The following is a 27717-nucleotide window of genomic DNA, read 5'->3' on the forward strand; positions in this document are numbered from 1 at the left end:
ACAGATACAGAAAGATCTGAAGATATTTAAAGAGAATGCTCTCTAAATAACTATTTGTAGCTCAAAAATTGTTTTGAGGGCCTCTCTGGTGGAGCAAAATAAACTAAGGAACTGGTGATTTCTTGCCACTATAGAAAAGTCAAGTAACAATGAAGGTTGCATGATTTCTGATAAAACAGTAAGATATCAGCAATAAATTATAATTCATATGACTAAAGAATACATAGATAAGAGTATACAGAGATATAGTACTATAATCAAATGCCAAAGGATTACAGGGCAAATGGAACCTTCATGTTATGATTACTTTTTAAAAACACTGTTCTAGGTATCATATACTACACAAAGAGCCACCAGTGGAGACTGGGTTGAGAAGCAAAAATTATGATTTCTCAGAAGATTATTTTTAAAGTAATACAAATATTCATTACAAAGTAGTAATCATAGTGGCACTTAAAATAGTCACTGAGCACTTCCTTTCAGATATAAGACAAGGAGAACACAAAACCAAAGATATTCATTTCTTTATTCCCTAGAATTATCCATTCTGACCTCAGAATGAATTTGATGTTTAAAAGCTGGAAAGAATTAGCTGTTAGGAATTTTAAACACACTGAAAACTGGAAAAATATTTCCAACTGGATGGCAAGATTGTTTCCAGCACCAGCTGTAATCAGCTTTATAGTAATGCTATTTTTTCCTATTTCAAAAGCAAGTACCTATTTATTTTGAGAACTAATGGAAAATAGGAACCCAAAAAACAAACTGTGCCCTGAAAGTATGTGAGTCAGTGCCAGCTTTCAAAAAACTTGGAAAGATATATAGTCATTTTTTCATAGGGGTCACACTCAAAATGTAGCAGCTATTTTAAATCCTCGTGGGAAAATTTTTTATTTCATAAAACATTAAAAGTGGCCTTTAAAAGATATGCAGTACAGTCCGTTTAAAAAGCAGCTCAAAGGCTGAAATAAGAAGTGACAGTTCATCTTTTTAAGAATTTTTGTCCAATCTTTTTTCATATATCCAATTAATTACTAACTTTTAAGGCATAAAATAAATGAATACCCGAAGGAACTAGCTTGATATATTAAACTGTGTTTCCTATTAGCCCCACTGATTACTCCTTGGTCTTTACATACTTCTTTTTGTGTCATTTGATGTATTTTCAAACTATGTAAATTATTTTTACACTCAACTAGATTTAGTCTAAACAAAACATAAATAAAATGGTACAGTTGATGTTCCACAAAAAATCACCTGTTATTTCATTCTCAAGCCAAATTATATTTTCAGAGATTATGACTTATGTCATTGCCCTCCTCTATCATATCAGGTAATTAATACAGATGAACTACAAAACACGCAAATGTGAAAGATTATATTGTGTGGTTCTATTTAGATGGATATCCAGAAACAGAAATTTACAGACATGGAAAACAGACTAGTGGCTGCCTAGGCCTGGGGGTAGGAGGAGGACTGACTGCAAACAAACTTGAGGGAGTATTTGGGATGATGAATGTTCTAATGGTGGACTGTGTCTATACTGCTGCTGCTGCTGCTAAGTCGCATCCGTCGTGTCCGACTCTGTGCGACCCCATAGACGGCAGCCCACCAGGTTCTGCCATCTCTGGGATTCTCCAGGCAAGAACACTGGAGTGGGTTGCCATTTCCTTCTCCAATGCATGAAAGTGACAAGTGAAAGTGAAGTCGCTCAGTCGTGTTCGACTCTTAGCGACCCCATGGACTGCAGCCTACCAGGCTCCTCCGTCCATGGGATTCTCCAGGTGAGAGTACTGGAGTGGGGTGCCATTGCCTTCCACTTACTAATAATTACTGAATTGCATACTTACAACAGGCGAATGTTATGACATGCAAATTATGTCTCAATAAAACTGTTAAACAGTACAGTCATTTTGATGTGGGAGGAAACAGCCTTAGGAGCTAGTGGGGGCATCCTTTTATTTTCAGCAACTATTAATATAAATAGTAATAATGATGACAATCCCGGGTTATCAAGGACTGGCTCAATTTCTGTTTAATTTGGTTTTTTAAATGTTTTGAAAAACAGTCCATCCAGGAAGTTAAATTCCCTTAAAGGCAACAGGAACCCTTAGCTCAAAATTAACAGAACTTGCTTTAAGAATATACATTTAACTCTGGATGTCCACTCTACAAATCCATCAGTTTCACTAGAAAAACAAAAGTCAAAGATCTACCATCTAGTCAGAGATCCACCTCTACAAAACTGATAACAGAGATAATTGCTAAATACTTCTTGATAGAGGGTAAGTTATAGCTCTTAGTGTTTCCTGCAGAAAATGAAAACAATGATACCTAAGATTTATGGAGCATTTGCTAATATCTAGGTACTATTCTCATGTTTTACATGAATTACCTCTTATAATTTCCACAACCTTATGGGACAGATACTATAAAGTGAGATTTAAAAAAGATTAATCACAGCCTGCGGAGACAGATACTACTAATGAGCTAGCAAGTATGAAGTGAGGTTTAAAGAGATTAAATCCTCAAGAGCCAGAATTTGAACCCAAGGAGTCTGACTGTAAAACCTAAACTCTTTAAACACTAATGTTTTATTCAGCTTTGGATCTCAGTCTAAAAGAATGTCCATTCCCAGAGAGAGTAATTAACTGAATCAAAGCTGGGGCTAGAACAGACTCAGTGTCAGGAAAACTAGGCCAGAGAAGCACGCTGCTTTCTGAGTTCTGAGCCATGTAGCGGGGCCCAGGGCCGCCTGTGGACAAGAAACTGGCCTATTACTACCAAGAACAAACAGAGCGGGACAAGGAGGAGGAGAAAGCAGCCGACAGCCACTGCCACAGAGCAAGCTTAGACCCCCAATGGATTCCAGCTGTCTCTACTCGCTTTTTCTCCCTAATTATCTTGCCCCAGCCATGACCTATGGTAGTCAGCATTCACGTTATGTTCAAAATTTTTTTTTACCTCTGTGTGAAGCAATGCCCGGGATCAGTCTTTAGCAGAGGCAGATCAGCATCATGATCTGTTATTTAATTTGGTACAGTAGGCCCTCTCTCTCAGGTTCTGCATGTATTAGCCATTCCAACTCCTGAGCTCATTCTCAAGTCTACCCGTTTCTCATCTGGATGGCTAGGATTAACAATTAGCAAAGATGTGGCTGAAAATGAGCTCCAACCACGTGGACAGGCTGATTAAATGGCAGGCCTGTAAACAGCAGTGTGCATGCAAATATGTGTACAAACACACACGTGCTGGATCACTCTGCTGTACACCAGAAACTAACACAATGTGTAAATCAACTGGACTTCAGTTAAAAAAAAGACAACCCACAGAATAGGGGAACATATCTGCAAACCATGCAGGGACTTGTTATCAACAGTAGAGTTCTTATATCTTAGTAATAAAAAATACAAATAACCCAATTTTTAAAATGGGCAAAGGATGCCTCATTAAAAAATGGCCACATATGATTTCATTCATGTGCAATGTCCAGAACAGGGAAATTCATAGAGATAGGAAGCAGGTTAGAGTTTGGGGTAAAAGAAGAGAGAGGAGTTAGGGAGAGAGGTATGGGCTTTCATTTTGAGGTGAAGAAAAAATTGCCTGGTGATGGTTGCACATGTCTAGAGGACATTCACATGTCTTGAATCTAGAGGAAAACAGTGAATTGTACACTTCAAGTGGGTAAAACTGTATGGTATGTGAACACTGTTTTATAAAAAGGTGATACTTTCATTTTCCTTTTTTTGTCCTTCAAAAAAATAACAGGTAATGAAGTAGGACAACTTCATCATTCTCCTAACACTGCCTATGGTGGTGGTTTAGTTGTGTGTAGCCTGCCAGGCTCCTCTGTCTATGGGATTTCCCAGGCAAGAATACTGGAGTGGGTTGCCATTTCCTTCTCCAGGGGATCTTGCTGACCCAGGGATCAAACCCATGTCTCCTGAATTACAGACAGATTCTTTACCACAGAGCCACCAGGGAAGCCTATGTCACCACCCTTTTCTCAGCTGACATAAATTTACAACCTCACCTAAAAAACACAACCCTAGTGGGAAAGCCCCCAAATTCCTGCTCATAACATCCCACATTCCCCAAACTTACCCCAAAGGCTACTGTCCACAGCTCTCAGACAGGCTAGACGGTCTATCTTTACACTTAGGAGTCCATCCTTCTCTGTCTTTCTGGTTGCTTGTTTTATCACCTTTTTTCTTTCCTGTCTCTTCAACCTCTCTCTGTACTTGCTTATTCCCTCATCTGCCCCATATCAAGTTCACCCCTTCTTCAGAATCTACCCCACAAACTGGTGTTGCCTCCATTATTCTTTCTTGCCCTCGGGTTGCAATGAGACTTCCTAAAAGTGTAACCCAGTGTTTCAAGTTCTCCAACCTCACTGCCAGCCACCAGATTCAAACACTCATCCAGGTAACTGCAAATTGACTTCCCACCAATGATGAATTCACTTGCGACTTTTAATTTGGTTCCATAGTTGGGCTGCAAGAGTCCACAAATTTGGAATTTTGTGTATATGAGCACTTGTTTGGGGGCTAGTTTTCATCAGGTTTACTATCATGGCATACAAGGCTCCCCTCAGTGATGTGGCTCTTACTTCTTCAGTATCATCACTAATCACTACCTCCTCTCTATCCTCATCTCAGTCTTCTCCCTATACAGTCAGTGTCATGATACCTAAAACTCTTCACTCTCATTTGTGTAAAGTGCCTTTTAACATTTAAATGCTTCCCCCTACATGATATCACCCAACCACATCCACTCTCTAAACTGGCCCTCTGAGACTCAAGGGTTCCTGTCCTTTCCAACCAGAATTTCTCCTTTTATTTGCATCTATGGCATCATATACCTAACGCGATAGTAACTGTCATCATACACGATTATGATTATTAAGTTTCTTCCCTATACCATTGTAAGTTCTTCTGTAAGAGCAGAAATTGGTTAAGGCTGCTTCCAACATGCTAGGCCTTATTCTTTTAAGTCCACTAAGCCATTTTCTCAGAAAAGCTTCTCTTGCTTACTTAATTACATTTTGAAAACGATTACTTTCTAATCAGAGCTGTGTACAATGCATATGGTGTTCACTTCTCTGAGGAAGCACTTCCTAACACTCCCTTCTTTTGTTAGCATTCTTTATTCTAGAAAGTCAGTGCAATAGCCTCAAGGACACTCCCGACAGCCTGACACTGACTTAGACCACGCAGAGATTTTCCAAAAGGAAAGAATGCAAGCTTGGTACTGCCCTATTCCTTATCTACAGCACTCCCTTCCCCTCCTGAACTTTAAGATCCCTTCCTATTTTTCCCAAAGGAGGACAGTCTTGAGGGTGCTAGCCTACTGTGGCCTCCTTTGCCTGGCAAAACAATAAAAGCTACTCTTTTCAACTTCACCTGTCTCTGTTTCTATCCGGCACCAGAGAACAGAGGCTGGGATCTCGGCAACACTCCCCGAGTAAGGACAGTATTTTGCATCTCCATATTTATAGTGTCTGACACTCACACATTTTTGGAAAAAACCACACCTCATTCTCTTCTCAACCCTCTACAAACATTCTTAATAGTTTAATTATTTTATGGAAACTACTGGAGGTCAATATGCTCTTCTCACGACCAGATTCAACGATCACTCATTCCTCATCTCACTAAACTGTTCATTCCTTCCTTATCAGTAACACTTGACATACTTTCCCATCTCCTTTCTCAAAACCCTTTTGCCACTTGGCCTCCTGGACACTGATCTCACCTGGTTCCTCACCAGCTGTGGCTCCTCTGAGCTTGTTCATCTCCTGGACCTTTACATGTGGGGAGTGTCTCGGGGTTTAGGCCCCAAACTCTCCTCTAGTTAGACTATCTAGATGACTTCCCGGTGCTGATATTTCAAGTCTATTTGCTGATAAGCCCTCAATTTATATTTGGTTACACAGATGTGTTTACTTTGTGAAATTTCACTGGGCAAAACACTTATGATTCATGCACTCTTTCATTTGACTGTTAAACTTCAATGAAAGTTTTTTTTTTTTTTAAGAGAAAAAAGCAAAAAAAGAGAAAAGGGGGAAAAATTGTTGTGATGCACTGCTTAATAGGAGCCTCATAACGCATCCCAAACCAAACTTCTCTCCAGGAACATGGAAACCTGGTCTTCTGGTGCTCAGATTAAAAACCTCGGAATCATTCTTCATTTCTCCTTCTCTCTTAACTCCACACTGAATCCATGTGCAAATCCTGTCGGTGCTACTTTAAAAATACATCCCAAATAGGAGTATTTTCCACCATGTTTACCACTCAGATGTCTCAAACTGCAATAACCTTTTCATTAGTCTACCTGATTTTCTCCCAGCTACATAACAGACCAATCCTTTTAAAATACACATCACAGAATTTTCTACTGTCTCCCAACCACAGATTCAAATTTGAAGTCTTTCTGGTGGTTGGCCATGTACTACCCAATCTGACCCCAGGCATCTCTGTGACCTCGCTGTCCACCTTTCTCCAGTTGTTTTGCTCCACTCCAGTTACCGTGGCTTCTCTAACAGTCCTTGAACACACCAAACAGGATTCTACTATGAAGCTCTGCACTTACTGCCTTTCTCTCCAAATCTTCACATGGTGGAGTTCCTTAATTCCTTCAGATCTCTGCTTAAATGGCATCATTACCATGGAGGAGGCTTTTTTTGATCTTTTAAAAATAGCAACACTGCCCCTCTCCTTATTTCTGCCTGCCCTTACCATGCCTTAATCCTCCTCACAGGATGACCACCTGGTATTTCATTATCGTCTTTCATCCCTAACCAGAATGTAAGCTTTATGAGAGCAGAAGCTTCATCTGTTCACCCAAATCTCCAATATCTACAACACCATGAGGATCTAGGGAAGTGAAAGTGTTAGTTGCTCAGTCCTGTACGACTCCCTGTGACCTCCACAGACTGTAGCCCTCCAGGCTCCTCTGTCCATGCGATTCTCCAGGCAGGAATACTGGAGTGGGTTGCCATGCCCTCCTCTGGGGATCTTTCCAGGCAAATGCTCAAAAGCTTTATTGAATGAACACAGAATGAATTTATCACTGTTTTTCTTCCCTTCACTACATGGTCCTGATTCTCTAGGATGATGACGTCTTTCTGCTCTTTCACTACCTCTTACATATAAGTTGTAATCAGTAAAAGGTTTCAGGCAAGGATTATCCTAATCTTCAAAATAAAAAATCAATATCTAATGAGAAGGTCTAGTTCTCTGCACGATGACTTATTAACAGTGAGTTTACAAATGCTCTGTCCATGAAAGTAAGGTGTTTTCCTTTCTCTGAAAAAACGACTGGCACATCCAAGCATGACTGGAATGTAACTTCAGTAAGGAACTGTAGTTTAAGAATAAGTAGTGGACCACAGGGACTTCTGAAAAGAGAAGCAGATGTGGAATTACTGATAAAAATCAGCAAATAACAGTTTGTTTCTAACTCCCTGCATATAGGCTCACACAATGACCTCACTGAATTGCACAACTTGGAGGAAGTGGATACTATTTCAACCCCATATGACGGATGAGGACCCAACCTCAGAGATGAAAGGTCCAACGGCCGGTCACAGGAACCCAGGGCCTGCAGCATCCTGATGGGAAAGCAATGCCCCCAGTCCTTGTTCACTGCTTGCCTCGCAGACATCACCTCTGACACCCTCGGCCGGTGTCCTCCCTTCGCAGACGCACCGGACAGAATGAAATGTGTCAACAGCTAAAAAGTCCAAGACGGGCCTCTGCGTCCTCTTTACCCGGGAGGCTGGGGCCCTGAGCTGCGCCCTAATCGCCGACTTGGTCAGAGGCTCGAAAGGAGGGACTCTGGCCTCGGAGAAACTTTTTATTTTAATGCTTGCTTTTAGGCTAAAAGTTTGGTGTCTGGTAGAAGTCCTCGGGGGCTTCCCTGGTGGCACAATGGTAAAGAATCCGCCTGTCAATGCAGGATATGCTGGCTTGATGCCTGGGCTGGGAAGATCCCCCGGAGAAGGGAATGGATCACAAGAATCCTCCAGAATTCTTGTCTGGGGAATCCATGGACAAGAGGAGCTTAGCGGGCTGCGGTCCATGGGGTCGTAAGGAGTCGGACACGACCGAGCGACTGAACAAAAGAAACTCTCCGGCTCCAGGAACGATTCCAGTCCCCTGAGCTAGCAGCTTTCTGTGGGCATTTAGGAACCGCCCCCGCCACCCCCAAATCCAGCCCGAAACCTGCTGGGTGTGCAGAGAGGACGTCCACCCCTTGAGCGGGGAAGGGAGGAGACGAGAGGGAGGAGGGAGAGGAACCGGAGGTAAAAATAAAGGAGGGTCAGGCGATCCGAAGACGGGGACGAGGGGAGAGAGGAGGAAAGAGAGGAGAGCAGGCAGCCTGGCTCTCCTCTGCCCCCGGCCCCTTCCCTGCCCGCCACCCCCTCCCCAGCCTCGGGCCCGACACCCCGAGTCCCCAGGCGCCGTTCACCCCGCGCTCACCTGCCATCCGGGCCGGGCCTGGGGGTGTCGGCCGCTGGCTCGGCGGCGCCGCCGGCGTTGAGCCCCGAGGCCCGGCGGCTTCGCCTCCGCGGCCGGCTCTGCTCCTGGGCCTCCAGCTCGGGCTCCATGGCGCGGAGGGGGCGGCGCGGTGGCTGGGTGCCCGGGAGGCCCGCTGGGAGCCGCACGGCGCCCGGCCGCTGCGGCCCGAAGACAGGTTCCTGTCAGGACGGCGCCGCCACCTCCGCCGCCGCCATCTTCCGGGGTTTGAAAATGGCGGCCGCGCGGCGACCAGCCAATCAGGGGACGCGGCGCGGTTGCTAGGATCGTGGAGTCCCGCCCCTCTCCTCCCTTCAGGCGCTAAACTGCGGAAGCTGTGTAGAGGAGCGTGGTCCTCAGGGTCGCCCGGCTGATGAGCCGGTGGCCTGGGGTCTAGTTCCTAAATCGCCAAGGCCCGGTTACTACTGTACAGTTCATTAGGACTTTCACCACAAGTCGAGGGAAACTGGGAAGCATTTTCAGCTCAGTTCAGTCGCTCAGACCTGTCCTACTCTTTGCGACCCCATGGACTGCAGCACGTCAGGCTTCCCTGTCCTTCACTATCTCCCAGAGTTTACTCCAACTCATGTCCATTGAGTCGGTGATGCGATCCAACCATCTCATCCTCTGTCGTCCCTTTCTACTCCTGCCTTCAATCTTTCCCAGCATCAGGGTCTTTTCCAATGAGTCAGTTCTTTGCATCGAGTGGACAAAGCATTGGAGTTTCAACTTGAGCATCAGCCCTTCCAATGAAAATTCAGGACCTATTTCCTTTAGGATGGACTGGTTGGATCTCCTTACAGTCCGAAGGACTCTCAAGAGCCTTCTCTGAAATCACAGTTTAAAAGCACATTTCTTCAGCGCTCAGCTTTCTTTACAGTCCAACTCTCACATCCATACATGATTACTGGAAAAACCATAGCCTTGACAAGACGGACCTCTGTTGGCAAAGTAATGTCTCTGCTTTTTAATATGCTATCTAGGTTGGTCATAGCTTTTCTTCCATGGAGCAAGTATCTTTTAATTTCATGGCTGCAGTCACCATCTGCTATGATTTTGAAGCCCAAGAAAATAAAGTCTCTCACTGTTTCCACTGTTTCCTCACCTATTTGCCATGAAGTGATGGGACTGGATACCATGATCTTATTTTCTGAATGTTGAGTTTTAAGCCAACTTTTTCACTCCTCTTTCACTTTCATCAAGAGGCTCTTTAGTTCTTCATTGCTTTCTGCCATAAGGGTGGTGTCATCTGCATATCTGAGGTTATTGATATTTCTCCCAGCAATCTTGATTCTAGCTTGTGATTCATATAGCCTGGCATTTCACATGATGTATGCTGCATGTAAGTTAAATAAGCAGGGTGACAGTATGCAGCCTTGACGTACTCCTTTCCTGATTTGGAACCAGTCTGTTGTTCCATGTCCATTTCTAACTGTTGATTCTTGACCTGCATACAGATTTTTTCAGGAGGCAGGTCAGGTGCTCTGGTATGCCCATCTCTTGAAGAATTTTCCACAGTTTCTTGTGATCCACACAATCAAAGGCTTTGGCATAGTCAAAGCAGACTTGGATAAAGTTTAGCAAATTCATCAGTGGTTGTGCATAGATTTTTATCCCAGGGGACTCAGGCAGGCCTGTCACACCTCCTTTGATCCCAGAAAAGTGAAAAACTGAAGAGAGGCTGTGCTGCTTTAAGTGTGCAGCCCTCAGGTGGGGTCATTTCCTGCCCTGTGATAAAGCTTACCTGGGCTGGCGCCTCCTGTCATTACCATGGGCAGTGGGGCACCTTCAGATCAGCATGGTAAGTGCTGCTGTCAATAGTTATAGCAAACTTTACTCATCCTGTGTCTTTCTTTTCCCCACCAAACAATTCTTCATAGATTCTTCCTACAAGAGACAAAATATTTAAAGAGACATTTGTTTCTTTCGATATCTGTGTTTGGATCAGATTTAAATCTACTCTGAATTTCACCTGTTCATCTATAATTTTGCTACTTTGGGGGAAAGCTTCATTGATTTGCCTTCAGTGGAAGCACTAAGGCCCACTTGACTTTGCATTCCAGGATGTCTGGCTCTAGGTGAGTGATCACACCATTGTGATTATGTGGGTCATGAAGATCTTTCTTGTATAGTTCTTCTGTGTATTCTTGCCACCTCTTCTTAATATCTTCTGCTTCTCTTAGGTCCATACCATTTCTGTCCTTTATTGTGCCCATCTTTGCATGAAATGTTCCCTCGGTATCTCTAATTTTCTTGAAGAGATCTCTAGTCTTTCCCATTCTATTGTTTTCCTCTATTTCTTTGCACTGATCACTGAGGAAGGCTTTCTTATCTTTCCCTGCTATTCTTTGGAACTGTGCATTAAAATGGGTATATCTTTCCTTTTCTCCTTTGCTTTTCACTTCTCTTCTTTTCAAAGCTGTTTGTAAGACCTCCTCAGACAACCATTTTGCTTTTTTGCATTTCTTTTCCTTGGGGATGGTCTTGATCACTGCCTCCAGTACAATGTCACGAAGCTGCATCCATAGTTCTTCAGGCACTCTATCAGATCTAATCCCTTAAATCTATTTGTCACTTCCACTGTATAGTTGTAAGGGATTTGATTTAGGTCAGACCTGAATGGTCTAGTGGTTTTTCCTATTTTCTTTAATTTAAGACAGAATTTGGCAATAAGGAGTTCGTGATCTGAGCCACAGTCAGCTCCCAGTCTTATTTTTGCTGACTGTATAGAGCTTTTCCATCTTTGGCTGCAAAGAATATAGCAATCTGATTTCAGTGTTGACCATCTGGTGATGTCCACGTGTAGAGTCTTCTCTTGTGTTGTTGGAAGAGGGTGTTTGCTATGACCAGTGCATTCTCTTGGCAAAACTCTGTTAGCCTTTGCCCTGCTTCATTCTGTACTTCAAGGCCAAATTTTCCAGTTACTCCAGGTATTTCTTGCTACCTACTTTTGCATTCCAGTCCCCTATAATGAAAAGGACATCTATTTCTGGTGTTAGTTCTAGAAGGTCTTGTAGGTCTTCATGGAACCGTTTAACTTTTAGATCTTTCTTAACCTTTGGGGAGAAGAGAGGTTGAAAGTCATGAGCTAAAATGAATTATTCATGTGCGATAATCCCCAGTTGCCAAAGGTACTGGAGATGAGTTCTCAGGTTGTCTCTAGGAATCTATTCTGAGACCTCCTCCCTCCCAGTGCAGCAGGGACAGCATCTCCTTAGCAAAAGAGAGTGAAAGTGCTTCATCCTCTAATTATAAGAAAGGACCACATCACCTAAAGGACCTTCTTAAATAAAAAAGGCAATTTAACAACTGTTATATAGTACATTCTTTGGTTTAAAATACTGCTTTGTAAGTGTTCAAAGCTTTTAAAAAATAGCCTCTCCTTTCACACCAGAAAGGGAATCTATCCTAAGAAATGAAGTTATATACACATTGAAGGGCAGCAGAATGTGCTGCCCCAAATATTGCCAGGGTCCAGCCCCAGCTGATCCAGGGTATTCGAAGGAGAGACGGCGTAGGCGAGGGTCAGGAAACAACTGCTTAATTAAACGTTAATTAAGGATATAAAGAGTAATAGAATAAGGATAGCTCAGTAGGAAAATTCAGTGGAGAAAAGAGGCTGAGTAGCTTGGTTTACGCGGGAGACCAATAAAACTTCAAGACAAGAAGTTTGCACCACTTACGTAGGCCACAGGAGTCCTTCCGTTCTCCCGAAGGAGAGGAGACACTGAGGCCTCCCCGGTCGGATCTTAGAAGCCCAGGCATAATTAGTAAGCATGGTGGGTTCCGCGCTCCAGATGGAGACTCAGCCAGAGTGAGAGAGAGACATGGGGAGACCAGTCTTTCGAGGAACTGATCCCAATTCTTTATTTTCCATGGTCTACTTTTACACACTGAGATGTTATGCAAAAGTCACGCGGGGTCAGCAGTCCTGACTTTTATCAAAGTCAGGTGCTTCATACAAATGTATACAGAGGTCTTAGGGATGTTACATCATCTTCTGGCCAGGGGGGCCTGCTGACAATTTATGACCCTCTCCTTGTGACAGCAGTCAGTCAACCAGGACACTTATTTCTCCAGGGGTGATTATTCTTAAAACAGACGCCACCCAAATAAAGTTACATTCCTATAGGGTGAGGGTATAGTGGGTTTTAGTTAAGGAAAGAATTTACTTAGCCTAAGGTCTAACGTGATTTATATCAAAGGTTAATACTTATTTCTTATATATATTCATTAATGTGTGTAAGGGCAGGGGATATGGAGACTTAGCAATAAACATTGGCTCAACAAATGAAAAAACCCTTCACCAATACAATTTCTAATCAGCCCATTATACTTATACTAATAGCTTTCTAACTTCTCTAAAGAACCTGTTTTTAGAAGGTTTAAAGCATCTCATGCCTCTCACGGTTGGGAGGCTGTGAGCAATCACATGTGGCCGGACAAGCCTGTCAGGCAGGCTAGAGAACCTTCAGAGGAGTTTGTAGGTTGAAACACTCCTATCACGCCCAGGAATTATTACTCCTTCTCCGAAAGAGGTGGTGGGGGACAGCCCCCCGTAAAGTCAGAGGTGTAGTAGGCAGGCTCTGGTTATGGGGGTAGATGCTTAAGGATTTCCAGGGGGACTCCTGAGGCTGGATCCCACCTTTGCGTATGTTGAGCCTCCTTCCTCATGACCTTTGCCATGGGCGGAGTGCCTCACGCCGGCCCCCAACAAAATATGCCACTTTGGAAGCAGGATTCTTTTGAGCTGAAGAACAACAGGTGCCAGAAGCACCTTCTGACCTCTCCTTTCTTCCTAAAGGCGGGAAATAAACCTCTCTTGTGCGAGGGGCCCTCCCGGCATCAGGGGGAAAGATACATACTTATTACCAGAGGTAAGCAGAGCCAAGAGACAGAGAACTGTGTGGAAACAGACTTTGTTTAAGTAGCTCCTATCTTCCTTTGGTGGCCCTGTGTGTTTTAGCTACTTTTCTACAATTCCCTCTCATTGTCCCACCTCATGCGTAAGCACTGAGGATTTGCTGCCTTTGTTCATCTTTGTTTTCTTATGGAGGCTCCTCTGTACATGTCAAAGTCTGTTTGCTTTTCTCCTGTTAATCCATCTTCTGTCATTTATATTCTCATGTCTACTGGATACCCTAAGAGGGTGAAAGGCAAAGGAGAAAAGGAAAGATGTATCCATTTTAATGCAGAATTCCAAAGAATAGCAGGGAATGATAAGAAAGCCTTCCTCAGTGATCAGTGCAAAGAAATAGAGGAAAACAATAGAATGGGAAAGACTAGAGATCTCTTCAAGAAAATTAGAGATACTGAGGGAACATTTCATGCAAAGATGGGCACAATAAAGGACAGAAATGGTATGGACCTAAGAGAAGCAGAAGATATTAAGAAGAGGTGGCAAGAATACACAGAAGAACTATACAAGAAAGATCTTCATGACCCACATAATCACAATGGTGTGATCACTCACCTAGAGCCAGACATCCTGGAATGCAAAGTCAAGTGGGCCTTAGGAAGCATCACTATGAACAAAGCTAGTGGAGGTGTTGGAATCCCAGTTGAGCTATTTCAAATACTAAAAGATGTTGCTGTGAAAGTGCTGCACTCAATATGCCAGCAAACTGAGAAAACTCAGCAGTGGCCACAGGACTGGAAAAGGTCAGTTTTCATTCCAATCCCAAAGAAAGGCAATGCCAAAGAATGCTCAAGATACTGCACAACTGTACTCGTCTCACATGCTAGCAAAGTAATGCTCAAAATTCTCCAAGCCCAGCTTCAGCAGTACATGAACCATGAACTCCCAGATGTTCAAGCTGGATTTAGAAAAGGTAGAGGAACCAGAGATCAAATATCCAACATCCACTGGATGATTGAAAAAGCAAAAGAGTTCCAGAAAAACATCTGCTTTATTGACTATGCCAAAGCCTTCGATTGTGTGGATCACAAGAAACTGTGGAAAATTTTTCAAGCAATGGGAATACCAGAGCACCTGACCTGCCTCCTGAGAAATCTGTATGCAGGTCAAGAATCAATGGTTAGAACTGGTGTTGAAACAACAGACTGGTTCCAAATTGGAAAAGGAGTACATCAAGGCTGCATACTGTCACCCTGCTTAATTAACTTATATGCAGCATACATCATGCGAAATCCCAGGCTGTATGAAGCACAAGCTGGAATCAAGATTGCTGGGAGAAATATCAATAACCTCAGATATGCGGATGACACCACTCTTATGGCAGAAATTGAAGAACTAAACAGCCTCTTGATGAAAGTGCAAGAGGAAAGTAAAATGTTGGCTTAAAACTCAACATTCAGAAAACTAAGATCCTGGCATCCAGTCCCATCACTTCATGGCAAATGGGGAAACAGTGGAAACAGTGAGAGACTTTATTTTCTTGGGCTCCAAAATCACTGCAGATGGTGACTGCAGCCATGAAATTAAAAGACGATTTCTCCTTGGAGGGAGATTCCTGGATAGCTCAGTTTGTAAAGAGTCTGCCTGCAATGCAAGAGACCCTGGTTTGATTCCTGGGTTGGGAAGATCTGCTGTAGAAGGGATAGACTACCCACTCCAGTATTCTTGGGCTTTCCTTGTGTCTTAGCTGGTAAAGAATCCATCTGCAATGGGGGAGACCTGGGTTCGATCCCTTGGTTGGGAGATCCCCTGGAGAAGGGAAAGGCTACCCACTGCAGTATTCTGTCCTGGAGAATTCCATGGACTGTATAGTCCATGGGGTTGCAAAGAGTCAGACACGATGGAGACTTTCACTTTCACTTGCTCCTTGGAAGAAAAGCTATGACCAACCTAGATAGTATATTAAAAAGCAGAAACATTATTTTGCCAACAAAGATCCATCTAGTCAAAGCTATGGTTTTTCCCATAGTCATGTATGGACGTGAGAGTTGAACTATAAAGAAAGCTGAGCACTGAAGAATTGGTGCTTTTGAACTGTGATGTTGAAGACTCTTGAGAGTCCCTTGGACTGCAAGGAGATTGAACCAGTCAATCGTAAAGGAAATCAGTCCTGAATATTCGTTGGTAGAACTGATGCTAAAGCTGAAGCTCTAGTACTTTGGCCACCTGATGTGAAGAACTGTCTCATTTCAAAAGACCCTGATGCTGGGAAGGATTGAAGGCAGGAGGAGAAGGGGACGTCAGAGGATGAGATGGTTGGATGGCATCACCAACTCAATGGACAGGAGTTTGAGCAGACTCCAGGAGTTGGTGATGCACAGGGAACCCTGGCGTGCTGCAGTCAATGGGGTTGCAAAGAGTCAGACATGACTGAGTGACTGAACTTGCACTAGAATCATGACACAGGGAAAAAAGTTTTTTTTTTTTTATTCAAGTTTAGTTGATTTTCAATATTGTGTTAATGGACAGGAGTGATTCAGGTAAAGGGATATATACCGTATCTATTTTATATATTTCTTTTTAGATTCTTTTCCGTTATAGGTTAGTACAAAATGTTGAAATAGTTTTTAGTTGTAGAAAGAATGAGAAGTTAGAGAGTAAGAAGCCGATAGCTAAGAATCATCTCTATACTGCTTTGGAGCAGTTTGAGTAAAGCAGTACAGAAATGTCATCTAGGGAGCTGGTCCCCACCCAGACAGGGCTTCAGAACATGCAGGGATGTCAATGGTACCTAAGAAATTGCTGACATTTGATCTTTTTACTCAGAGAAACAACAATTTCACCCTTTCAACCTAGCACTTAGTTGAGATTTTCTGAAGTTAGAATCTGTCCTTAGCTCTTTGATGGTGTAAAAGGAAACAGTCCTTTGGGATTTGTGATCATCAGTTCCCACAGTGACAGGTAATCCAGGATGTCGACTGGGATTCTCAGTGGGGAGGGGTTTCTTATCAGTAATCAGAATACTGTCCTTTTAGGCAGAGCCTCCCTTTCCTATTTTTAGACACTTGGTAACCTACTATTTTGTTCAGTTACTCACAAGTGTTTATTGAATTCCTACTATAAGATGCCCTGGCTACACACTAGGGAAGTGATGAACAGGAGACAAATTTTACTAGGTACTGCAGAAACAGAGCAGAGGATAGTGGATTAGTATGAGGGCTGGGTACTCAAAGATGTGAAAAGTCTGGTGAACCATTTTGATCCTACAAGAGATCAACTTTCTGTTCCTAAATCCCATTCCCAAATGGAATGTCTTACTCTGCCTAGGACAGTGCTGAATACATGACAAACATTCCCTGAATCCTCTTTCTCTCATTATTTTTCTTGTAATAATCAGACTCAAGATTTCCCTCCCAGAGAAGATGTTCCTGTTACCTTAATTGGACCTAAATGTCACCCAAATTCCTTTAATCATGGATTTACAACAATAAATTTACAAATACTGTTTAGGGGGATTTCCTTCTAGATTATTTCCAGAATCTTCAGCTGTATGCAATTACATCGATCACTGTGTAGGTTGATATTACATATATTCAGCAACTAGTATACTAATATAAATTAATGTGTAAATCAATCATTCTAAAACCAACACAACATTGTAAAGCAATTACCTTCAATTAAAAATTCAAAAACAGGATTCAAAGAGGCAGTAACAGATACAAATGTAATGAAATAGAAAGTAAAGTTAAGGAGTAAAGAGGAAAAAAAAAATCAAACAGTGTTTTTGTAAAACTACTTACCAAGTGAAACATTCATCTGTTGTCATACATTCTTAATATGAGAGGAGGATTATTTTTTTTAAAAGACATTTGTTATTTTCAACCTAGGTATATGTTAGAAGCAGATCTGGATAAAGTTTAGCAAATTCATCAGTGGTTGTGCACAGATTTTTATCCCAGGGGACTCAGGCAGGCCTGTCACACCTCCTTTGATCCCAGAAAAGTGAAAAACTGAAAAGAGGCTGTGCTGCTTTAAGTGTGCAGCCCTCAGGTGGGGTCATTTCCTGCCCTGTGATAAAGCTTACCTGGGCTGGCGCCTCCTGTCATTACCACGGGCAGTGGGGCACCTTCAGATCAGCATGGTAAGTGCTGCTGTCAATAGTTATAGCAAACTTTACTCATCCTGTGTCTTTCTTTTCCCCACCAAACAATTCTTCATAGATTCTTCCTACAAGAGACAAAATATTTAAAGAGACATTTGTTTCTTTCAATATCTGTGTTTGGATCAGATTTAAATCTACTCTGAATTTCACCTGTTCATCTATAATTCTGCTACTTTTGGGAAAAGCTTCATTGATTTGCCTTCAATGGAAGCACTGAGCCAAGATCTTCTTTCTTTAGTTTTTACATTTGCTTTAGAGCGAGTGTGCTGATCTTTCAGTAGGAATCAGTAGCTTTGCTTTTAGTTACGCTTTCAGAATTTCTGGGGACTTCAGACCTAGGTTGCTCTTGCTAAGCTCACAAATGCGTGGCTGGGTGAAGTACAGGGACCTCTGTCTTATTCTCTCTTGAGTGTAGTTCTTTGTGGACAATAATTAATACACACTTAACAATAATTCTGTTTGGAGACCACCTTTTAAGATCCACTTTCCTTTCATTCTCTCTTTTTTAGTTGACATATAGTTGCTTACAATATTATATAAATTACAGGTATATAGTATAGTGATTCATAATTTGCAAAGGTCATACTCCATGTATAATTACTGTGGCATATTGGCTATATTCCCTGTGTTGTGTACTATATCCTCGCAGCTTATTCTTTGTACATAATAGCTTGTACTTCTTAATCTCCACCCCTGTCTTGAACCTCCATCCATCCCTCTCCCCACTGGTAATCAGTAGTTTGTTCTCTTTGTGAGTCTGTTTCTGTTATTATATTCATTTGCTTATTTTTTTTAGATTCCATATATAAGTGATAACATGTAATCTTTGTCTGACTTTATAATACACTTCAGGTCCATCTAGTTTACTGCAAATTGCAAAAATTTGTTCTTTTTAATAGCTGAGTAATATGCCACTGTACCATACCGCTTCTTCTTTGCCCAGTCATCTTCAATGGATATTTAGTTTGCTTTCATCTTTTGGCTATTGTTAATAGCGGTGCTCTGAACACTGAGGGGCGTGTGTCTTTTCAGTGTTTTTGTTTTTTTTGGAATACAAGGAGTCAAATTGCGGATTAAGTGGTAGTTCTATTTTTAGTTTTACACAGTGGCTGGACCAATTTACGTTCCCACCAACAGTGTAAACTCTTACGTTCCAGTCACAGTAAATTTTAGTATCTTAGAATTTTTTAATTCTTCAATGGAAGCAAGCATTCAAACTGCTTTTTTTTTTTTCATCTTTTATCATCTCTCCCTGTTGGACACTCTCTCCAAATTTAAGGATGTTTGTTTTATATTGTTTTGATCTGAAACATTTTGCCTTTCTACATGAGGAGTGCTTGCAGCATTGGAAACCCACTGTGTTTTTACTGTATCAATTTTGATATTCTGGGTGTGACCCTGCAAGATATTTCCATTGTGGAAAAATGGGTGAGCGATCCATGAATCTACAATTCATATTTATCTCAAAATAAAAAGTAATTAGAAAATTGTGGTGTCCCAATAATTCCAGTAAGCTTTAAAGCCGCATTTATTAGTGCTTGGACATCACTACTGATATTCTGTGGGCATCTCTTTTTGTTTGTTTGTTTAAATAGTGTGATCATTTTAACAGATAGTTTGGAAAGGAGGAAGAGGCTAAGAGAAGAATAAGGTGGAGATAGCCTTCTGTCCCTAGGGACATAGTTATGAGATAAACCTGGCTGCTTCTGCAACCAGTATGGGCAAGATTTGTCCTTCTTGGGCCAAGTATTCTTGCTAAGTTCAAAAGGCTCAGTCTCACTCCGATGTCTGCATCACACAGGGGAATAGTCCCCATGAAGAGCAGCGATTTTTTTCCATGTTGGTGTTTACTTTTACTGTGAATAATTAAGACAAGTGCCCTGTGGACTGGTGGACTGGGTAGAAAACAGCCAGGGGAGGATGTTGTGAGAGAAGTCCACATGTAAGTGGTTTTAATGATGTAGAAACAACAAACCTCCACCCCACCCCCACTGCTTTCAAGTCTGTACCTGAATCTTGAGATGTAGGTAAGTTTTGATCTGATTACAGTAGCTGATGTACTGAGATCATCTTGAGTTCTTCCTGAGGGGAGAGGAGAAAGCTGTGCTTTGCAGATGGGGTGTGAGGAGGCTGTTGATGAAATGTGCTGTTTAGGCTTTCCTGTGCCAGAAAGAGATTGGAAAAATTGGTTGATACTAAGTGAAGTTCACTGCTTTTGTCGTGAGAGACATGGTGGCACAGAAAAATGACAAGAGGGAAGTTCTACTCGATTTGTGCACTTGAATTCCTGATAAAGCACTGTTAGGCCACATGACTCAGAGAGGCAAAGTACAGGGTTTGTGCAGCTAAGCAGGAACAGAGTCCAGGTCAGATGATGGGGGTGTGACCAGCCAGAGAAACTACCCCCAACCTCCAGCTAGTGTCTTTTTGTGGTCCAGTCTCAGCCACTTTGGATAGTGACAGCAGCCATGAAATTAAAAGATTCTTGCTCCTTGGAAGGAGAGCTATGACAAACCCAGACAGCGTATTAAAAAGCAAAGAAATCACTTTGCTGGCAAAGGTTTGTAGAGTCAAAACTATGGTTGTTCCAGTAGTCATGTACGGATGTGAGAGTTGGACCATACAGAAGGCTGAGCACCGAAGAATTGATGCTTTTGAACTGTGGTGCTGGAGAAGACTCTTGAGAGTCCCCTGAACTGTAAAGAGATCAAACCAGTCAATCGTAAAGGAAATCAGTCCTGAATATTCATTGGATGGACTGATGCTGATGCTCCAATACTTTGGCCACCTGATGCGATGAGTCGACTCATTAGAAAAGACCCCCATGCTGGCAAAGATTGAAGGCAGGAGGAGAAGGGGATGGCAGAGGATGAGATGGTTGGATAGCATCACTGACTTAATGGACATGAATCTGAGCAAATTCTGGGAGATAGTGAAGGACAGGGAAGCCTGGCATGCTGCAGCCGATGGAGTTACAAAGAGTTGGACTGAACAATAACTCAGACCTTGGGAAAGTGCAGCCATGGACAGACAGACGAGGGCAGAGTTGCCTATTAGTGGATCAGACAGACAGCCTGAAGGGTCCTGATATTGCAGCAAATAGACCTCTTACCCTTCTGCACAGACTTGTTCCATGACAATTGGCAATTGGAACACAGTGATACCAAAGCCAGCAATTGCTGTTCTTTTAGATTTTTAGGATTTAACTTTTTCTCCTCTTAGGTGAGTAGATACTTAAATTACCACAAAAAGTTGTTTGCCTTAAAAAAAAAAAAAAGAAGTGATTTAAAAGTGGGAGAGGAGGGGGAGGCCAATGGAAATGAAAATAGGTAAGTTTAAAGAGGAAAAAAATTCTCCCCAGATATAACTAGACTTAATGTTTTTATGCATTTTTAAGACTTTTTTCTATGCTTATTTTTATTTTACTTCATTTATTTATTTTTATTGAAGTATATATATGTATATACTCTTTCATATTCTTTTCTATTATGGTTTATTGCAAGCTCAGATGGTAAAGAATCCGCCTGCAGTGCAGGAAACCTGGGTTCAATCGCTGGGTTGGGAAGATCCCCTGGAGGAGGGCATAGCAACCCACTCTAGTATTCTTGCCAGGAGAATCCCCATGGACAGAGGAGCCTGGTGGGCTATAGTCCATGGGGTTGCAAAGAGTTGGACATGACTGAGTGACTAAGCACAGAACACTGAATATAGTTCCTTGTGCCATGCAATAGGACCTTGTTGTTTACCTATTTTATATATGAGTAAGTGAAGTCGCTCAGTCGTATCCGACTCTTTGCGACCCCATGGACTGTAGCCTACCATGCTCCTCTGTCCATGGGACTTTCCAGGCAATAGTTCTGGAGTGGATTGCCATTTCCTTCTCCAGTGGATCTTCCTGACCCAGGGATCGAACCTGAGTCTCCTGCATTGTAGAGATGCTTTACCATCTAAGCCACCAGGGAAGTCTTATTTTATATATAGTAGTGTGTGTATTTTAATCCCAAACTGCTAATTTATCCCTCCCCACTTTCCCTTTGGTAACCGTAGGTTTGTTTTGTATGTCTGTGATCTGTTTCCATTTTGTAAATAAGTTCATTTTTATCATATTTTAGATTTCACATATAAGTGATATCATATGATATTTGTCTTTCTCTGTCTGACTTACTTCACTTCATATGATCATCTCCAGGTCCATCCATGTTGTTCCACATGGCATAATTTCATTCTTTTTTTACGCTGAGTAAGAAGGCAATCGGAGAAGACAATGGCACCCCACTCCAGTACTCTTGCCTGGAAAATCCCATGGACAGAGGAGCCTGGTGGGCTGCAGTCCATGGGGTCGCTAAGAGTCAGACACGACTGAGCGACTTCACTTTCACTCTCCACTTTCATGCATTGGAGGAAGAATGGCAACCCACTCCAGTATTCTTGCCTGGAGAATCCCAGGGACGGGGGAGCCTGCTGGGCTGCCGTCTACAGGGTCGCACAGAGTCGGACATGACTGAAGCGACTTAGCAGCAGCAGCAGCAGCAAGAAGGCAATGGCACCCCACTCCAGTACTCTTGCCTGGAAAATCCCATGGATGGAGGAGCCTGGTGGGCTGCAGTCCATGGGGGTCTCGAAGAGTCGGACATGGCTGAGCGACTTCACTTTCACTTTTCACTTTCATGCATTGGAGAAGGAAATGGCAACCCACTCCAGTCGGACATGGCTGAGCGACTTCACTTTCACTTTTCACTTTCATGCATTGGAGAAGGAAATGGCAACCCACTCCAGTGTTCTTGCCTGGAGAATCCCAGGGATGTGGGAGCCTGGTGGGCTGCCGTCTATGGGGTCGCACAGAGTTGGACATGACTGAAGCGACTTAGCAGCAGCAGCAGCAAGCTCATTTTTAAATGTATCTGACATCATACTTTATATAAATTATATAACATATGCTTTTCATTCAATATTTTAACATAAGCATTTCCTATGTCATATAGGTTTTTTTGGGGGTGGTAAATATAAAAGTTTGCATAACATACCATTGTATTATTTTCCTTTAAATGCCACCAAAAAGTGAATGGTTAACTATGTTGGTTCTTGGTTTTTACCCTTGCAAATAATGGTGCCGTGAATGCCACTCTGCCTAAATCTTTCCGTTTTGGATTCTTTCTTTTGTAATTCATTCGCTTATGTCATTTGCCCATTTTTCTAATAGATATCTCAAGTATTTTAAAAATGATGTATATAAAATTGCCTTATACATAGCTCTTATATATGAAGGGTTATACATAAATCCTTTTTATATACATCAACATTTTTGCCTATTATGGAGTTTTTGTATTTTGGGGTTGTTAAATCTCTAGCCTGTTTCCTTGGTGAAATTTGCTCTACTTTTAAGCTTAGAACATCCTTTCTTATTTAGAGCACATAAGAAAAGTGAAATCTCAAGATATGAAATGATAACATCTTTAATTTACTGCAGTTGGTTTTAATATGTATCAGGCTGTACATCAATTTTGGTTTTATTCCTTTCTAATAACAAATTTTTTTCTGGGTGAGTAAGCTTGATTTTATTCGTATGTAGTATGTCTTAACTCATTCTTAGCTCATCATACAATAGGTGCTTAATTTATGTTCCTTGAACTAGAGTCCTTGATTCACTTGTTCCTTTTCTTTTTTTTGGCTGCATCACACAGCATATAGGATCTTAGTTCCCTAACCAGGGATAGAACCCATGCCCCCTGCAATGGAAGTATGGAGTCTTAACCTCTGGACAGCGAGGGAAGTCCAATTCAATCATTGCTGAAGCTTACCCGTACCCTGGTTTTTGGTTTCCACGACACAGCTTTCATTAGCCTTATCATCAAGTTCTCTTGCTGGCATAGGCTGCCTGGTTTCTGTCAATCATGAGCAGACATGCTGAGTGATGTAGTTCATGTTGTCACGTTAGGAAGATACACACAGTTGTAACTTCTTACTATGGCTCATTTCAGAGGGAGTGCCTGTCTATCCACATTGGCCAAGCCGGTGTCCAGATTGGGGGTGCTTGCTGGGAGCTCTATTGCCTGGAACACGGAATCCAGCCAGATGGTGTTGTTCTCAATGGTGGTCAGGATCTGCTGGCACCTGCTAAAACAGAGCCCATGCGTGCATCTTTCGATTCCTTCTTTTGTGAGACCAGAGCTGGGAAGTATGTGCCCAGAGCACTCTTCATGGACCTGGAGCCTACTGTCGTAGGTAATGTACATTCCAGCGTGGTTAACCCGGTCCACAACCCAAACAAACAAGTACAGAGACTGGCATGACTAGCTGTGGGCCTGGGAACTCCAAGAACTGTCCACAGTCACCAGGAGCTGGGAGAGAGGCAGGGGGCAGTTTCTCCAGCAGAACCTCCAGAAGGAGCCAACCCCACCAATGCCTGGACGTTGAACTTCCGGCCTCCTGAACTATGAGACCATAAAACTCCCTTGGTTTTGTTTGTAAATTAATTTATTTTATTTTTGGCTGTGCTGGGTCTTTGTTGCTGTGCTCTCTCTCGTTGCGGTGAGTGGGGGCTACTCTCTAGCTGTGGTACATGGGCTCAGTCGCTCTGTGACATGTGGAATCCTCCTGGACCAGGGATCGAACCTGTATCTCCTGCATTGGCAGGAGGATTCTTATCCACTGCACCACCAGGGAAGCCCAACCTCTCCTGTTTTAAGCCACCAAGATTGTTGTAATTTGTTAGGGCAGCCCCAATAAACTAATAAAGGGTGGGATGATGGAAAAATGTGCTTTCCATTTACGTGGGAATAATTACACCTTTTCCTAGACTAAAAAAGCCAATTGGGCAGTTTAAATTCATTTCTTTCTATGATATTGGTGGAGAGAAAGGGGGCTGCGCACGAATTAGGGGTGGGATGGTGTGGGTTGCACTGACCTCCTTTCCTGTCTGCAGACGGGGTGCGTGCAGGCAGCTACCGCTCACTCTTCCGCTCTGAGCAGCTCGTCAGTGGAAAAGAAGATGCTGCGAACAACTACGCCCGAGGTCGCTACTCTGTGGGGCCGGAGATCCTCGACTTGGTGCTGGAGAGGATCCGCAAGCTGGCAAGTGGCTCCCTTCTCCTTCCAGGGCCATTCAGAGTGCCCGGGGTCCCTGGGGACCCACCTAGCCAGCACCAGCACTTTCTCCCTCCCCTCCATCACCCAGCTTCTACCGTGAAGCCTCCCGGACATGAGCATGCTCAGAGCTGGGTTGGTCCTGATGCTGGCACTGCCAACCTTCCTTACTAGAGAGGGGAGAAGCCTCACACTTACCCCACGGGCCCGGTCAACTCCTTTGTTTCTTTTTCCTTTTCCCATGCATGAAGAAATGTTTTATTTTATTCCCCCCCTACTTTATTGAGATATAATTGACATATGGAGTAGAGTGTGTTAGTTGCTCAGTTGTGTCTGACTCTTTGCAACCCCATGGACTGTAGCCCACTAGGCTCTTCTGTCCATGGAATTCTCCAGGCAAGAATACTGGAGTGAGTTGCCATTCCCTTCTCTGGGGGATCTTCCTAACCCAGGGATTGAACCCAGGTCTCCCACATTGCAGGCAGATTCTTCACCATCTGAGCCACCAGGGAAACACTGTGTAAATTTAAGGTGTAAAACAAGATGATTTAATTCCTATTATCAAATATACATATATATTATCAAATGATCACCACCATCAGGATACTTAAGACATCCATCCCTCACATAATTACCTTTTTTGGGTGTGGTGACAGCATTTAAGATCTATTCTCGCTTCCCTCGCAGTTCAGTGTGACCACTGGACTTCACCTTCCAATGCAGGGGATGGGGTTTGATCCCTTCTCAAGGGAGCTAAGATCTCACATGCCTCTCAGGCAAAAAAACCCAAATCATAAAATGGAAGTAATATTGTAACAAATTCAATAAAGACTTTAAAATGGTTCACAGTAAAAAAAACCTTTAAAGAAAAAAGATCTCTTCTCTTAGTAGCGTTCAAGTATACTATACAGTGCTGTTAACTACAGTCACTATGCTGTACGTTAAACCCCCAGAACTTATTAATCTTATAACTGGAAGTTTATGCCCTCTGACCACCAGCATCTCCCCCTTCTCCTTCATGCCCCCCACCCCACCCCACCCCAGCAACTACTATTCTACTCTCTATTTCTATGAGTTTGGCCTTTTTCGATTCCACATGTCAGTGAGATGATTCAATATTTGTCTTTCTCTATCTGACTTATTTCACTTTGCTTAATCACCCCTGAGGTCTATCCACGTTGTCGCAAACGGCAGGATTTCCTTCTTTTAAACGACTAGCCACCGTCTACTCTTGCTTCTGCTGACTCATGACTTGTCTGGTTACCAGAGACTTCCCTCTAAAACTTGTCATTTTCCAATAGTGACCACGAGTTGTAAAGTTAACAGGAGGCACGTCCTCCCTGGAGATCAGTTCCTCTATTTACTGACAGTGAATTCTTCTTTAAAATCCTGTCTGGAGAATCCTCTGTCTAGTAAATAGTTTGGTGTTTGGCATCATCATTAGAGAATATGGTGCTTTTTTCACACCAGCACAGTAGATTGGGTACAAAAGTGACAGATATTTCATCTACTGAGGGGTGGTGGTGGGGAACTATATTGCTTCAATATTTTGCTTGTCATTTTCTTCATTATTGATAAACACCTTACTTTAGCTCACATATACATTTATATACTCATACACATATACTTTAGCTCATATACACGTACATTCATAGAGGGTAGCAAAAGACAGTTGAATGTTTATGCCCAGCTTATAGCAAAACTCTAAAGGATTTCCCCCACTCCAGAAGTAACTGCTCAAGTATGTTTCAAAGTAAACATGTTTGTGATGGTGATAACAACGGTAAATCAGAACTTTCTGTTTTTGGGTACTGGCTGTGTCCCACAGTTACCACTGCTTCTGGGTTTATTTGGCTGAATTCTCATTTCTTATTTATGAATACTTTCCCCAGGCGGAACACTGCAGTGGGCTTCAGGGGTTTCTCATCTTCCGAAGCTTTGGAGGAGGCACTGGGTCGGGATTTACGTCTCTCTTGTTGGAGCAGCTCTCCGTAGAATACAGTGGGAAGACTAAATTGGAGTTCTCCGTCTACCCAGCCCCTAGGATCTCAACCGCTGTAGTGGAGCCTTACAACTCCATCCTCACCACCCACCCCACCATAGAGCATGTGGACTGTACCTTCCTGGTGGACAACGAGGCCATCTACAACATCTGTCATGGCAAACTTGACCTTGAACGGCCCTCTTATGCCAGCATCAACAGGCTGATCAGCCAGGCAGCATCTTCCATCACTGCCTCCCTCCGGTTTGAAGGCATCCTGAATGTGGACCTGATTGAATTCCAGACCAACCTGGTGCCTTACCCGCGGATACACTTCCCAGTGACCAGCTTTGCCCCCATCCTGTCTGCCGACAGCACCCACCACAAGGAGCCCTCTGTGTCAGACATCACAGCTGCATGCTTTGAGCCCTCCCACCAGCTAGTCAGGTGTGACCCTCGCCTGGGGAAGTACGTGGCCTGTTGCCTGCTCTACAGAGGGGATGTGGTCCCCAAGGAGGTGAACGCGGTGATTGCGGCCACAAAGTCGAGGAACTCTATTCAGTTTGTAGACTGGTGTCCGACTGGATTCAAGGTGGGCATCAACGATCAACCCCCCCGGGAGGTGCCAGGAGGGGACCTGGCCGAGGTCCAGCGGGCAGTCTGTATGCTGAGCAACAGCACGGCGGTTGCAGAGGCCTGGGCCCGTCTGGGCCACAAGTTTGATCTCATGTTCGCTAAGAGGGCGTTTCTGCACTGGTATATCAGGGAGGGCATGGAGGAAGGTGAGTTCGCAGAGGCCAGGGAGGACTTGGCGGTCCTGGAGAAGGATTACGAGGAAATGGGGAGAAGTCTCTGATGCAGATCTGACCAGTGACAATGAACCCTGAGTTGAAGTGTCACGCTTTATGTTTCAAGGCTAGAGTTCCCTCAATGAGAAGAAAAAGGAAACTAAGTCAAGAAAGACCCCAAGTTTCATGTTCAGTCAAATGGGGTCAACATTAACAGTAAGGCCAGACTTCCCTGGTAGTCCAGTGGTTAAGAATCTGCCAGCCAATGCAGGGGACATGGGTTTGATTCCAGATCTGGGAAGATCCCACATGTTGTGGAAAATAAA

At 43.1% G+C, this 27717-nt stretch overlaps 2 protein-coding genes across 2 annotated transcripts in view; one reads left to right on the forward strand and one right to left on the reverse strand.

Annotated features, from left to right (window-relative positions):
• The window catches only part of NET1 (neuroepithelial cell transforming 1), a 35890-nt gene extending 27141 nt beyond the window's left edge, over positions 1 to 8749 (reverse strand). The window contains exon 1 of the mRNA XM_055544154.1: positions 8484 to 8749. Within this exon, the coding sequence (XP_055400129.1) occupies positions 8484 to 8611 (128 nt within the window). The 5' untranslated portion in view covers positions 8612 to 8749. The remainder of the gene's footprint in view (positions 1 to 8483) is intronic.
• Positions 8610 to 27459, forward strand: TUBAL3 (tubulin alpha like 3). Its single transcript, XM_055543296.1, has 5 exons — positions 8610 to 8796; positions 10259 to 10320; positions 23518 to 23761; positions 24462 to 24610; positions 26515 to 27459. Exons 1-5 carry the CDS (start codon positions 8610 to 8612, stop codon positions 27457 to 27459), a joined length of 1587 nt encoding a protein of 528 aa, XP_055399271.1.
• The last annotated feature ends 258 nt before the right edge of the window (positions 27460 to 27717 follow it).

Source organism: Bubalus kerabau, chromosome 13 (assembly GCF_029407905.1).
Source record: "Bubalus kerabau isolate K-KA32 ecotype Philippines breed swamp buffalo chromosome 13, PCC_UOA_SB_1v2, whole genome shotgun sequence".
Taxonomy (NCBI): domain Eukaryota; kingdom Metazoa; phylum Chordata; class Mammalia; order Artiodactyla; family Bovidae; genus Bubalus; species Bubalus kerabau.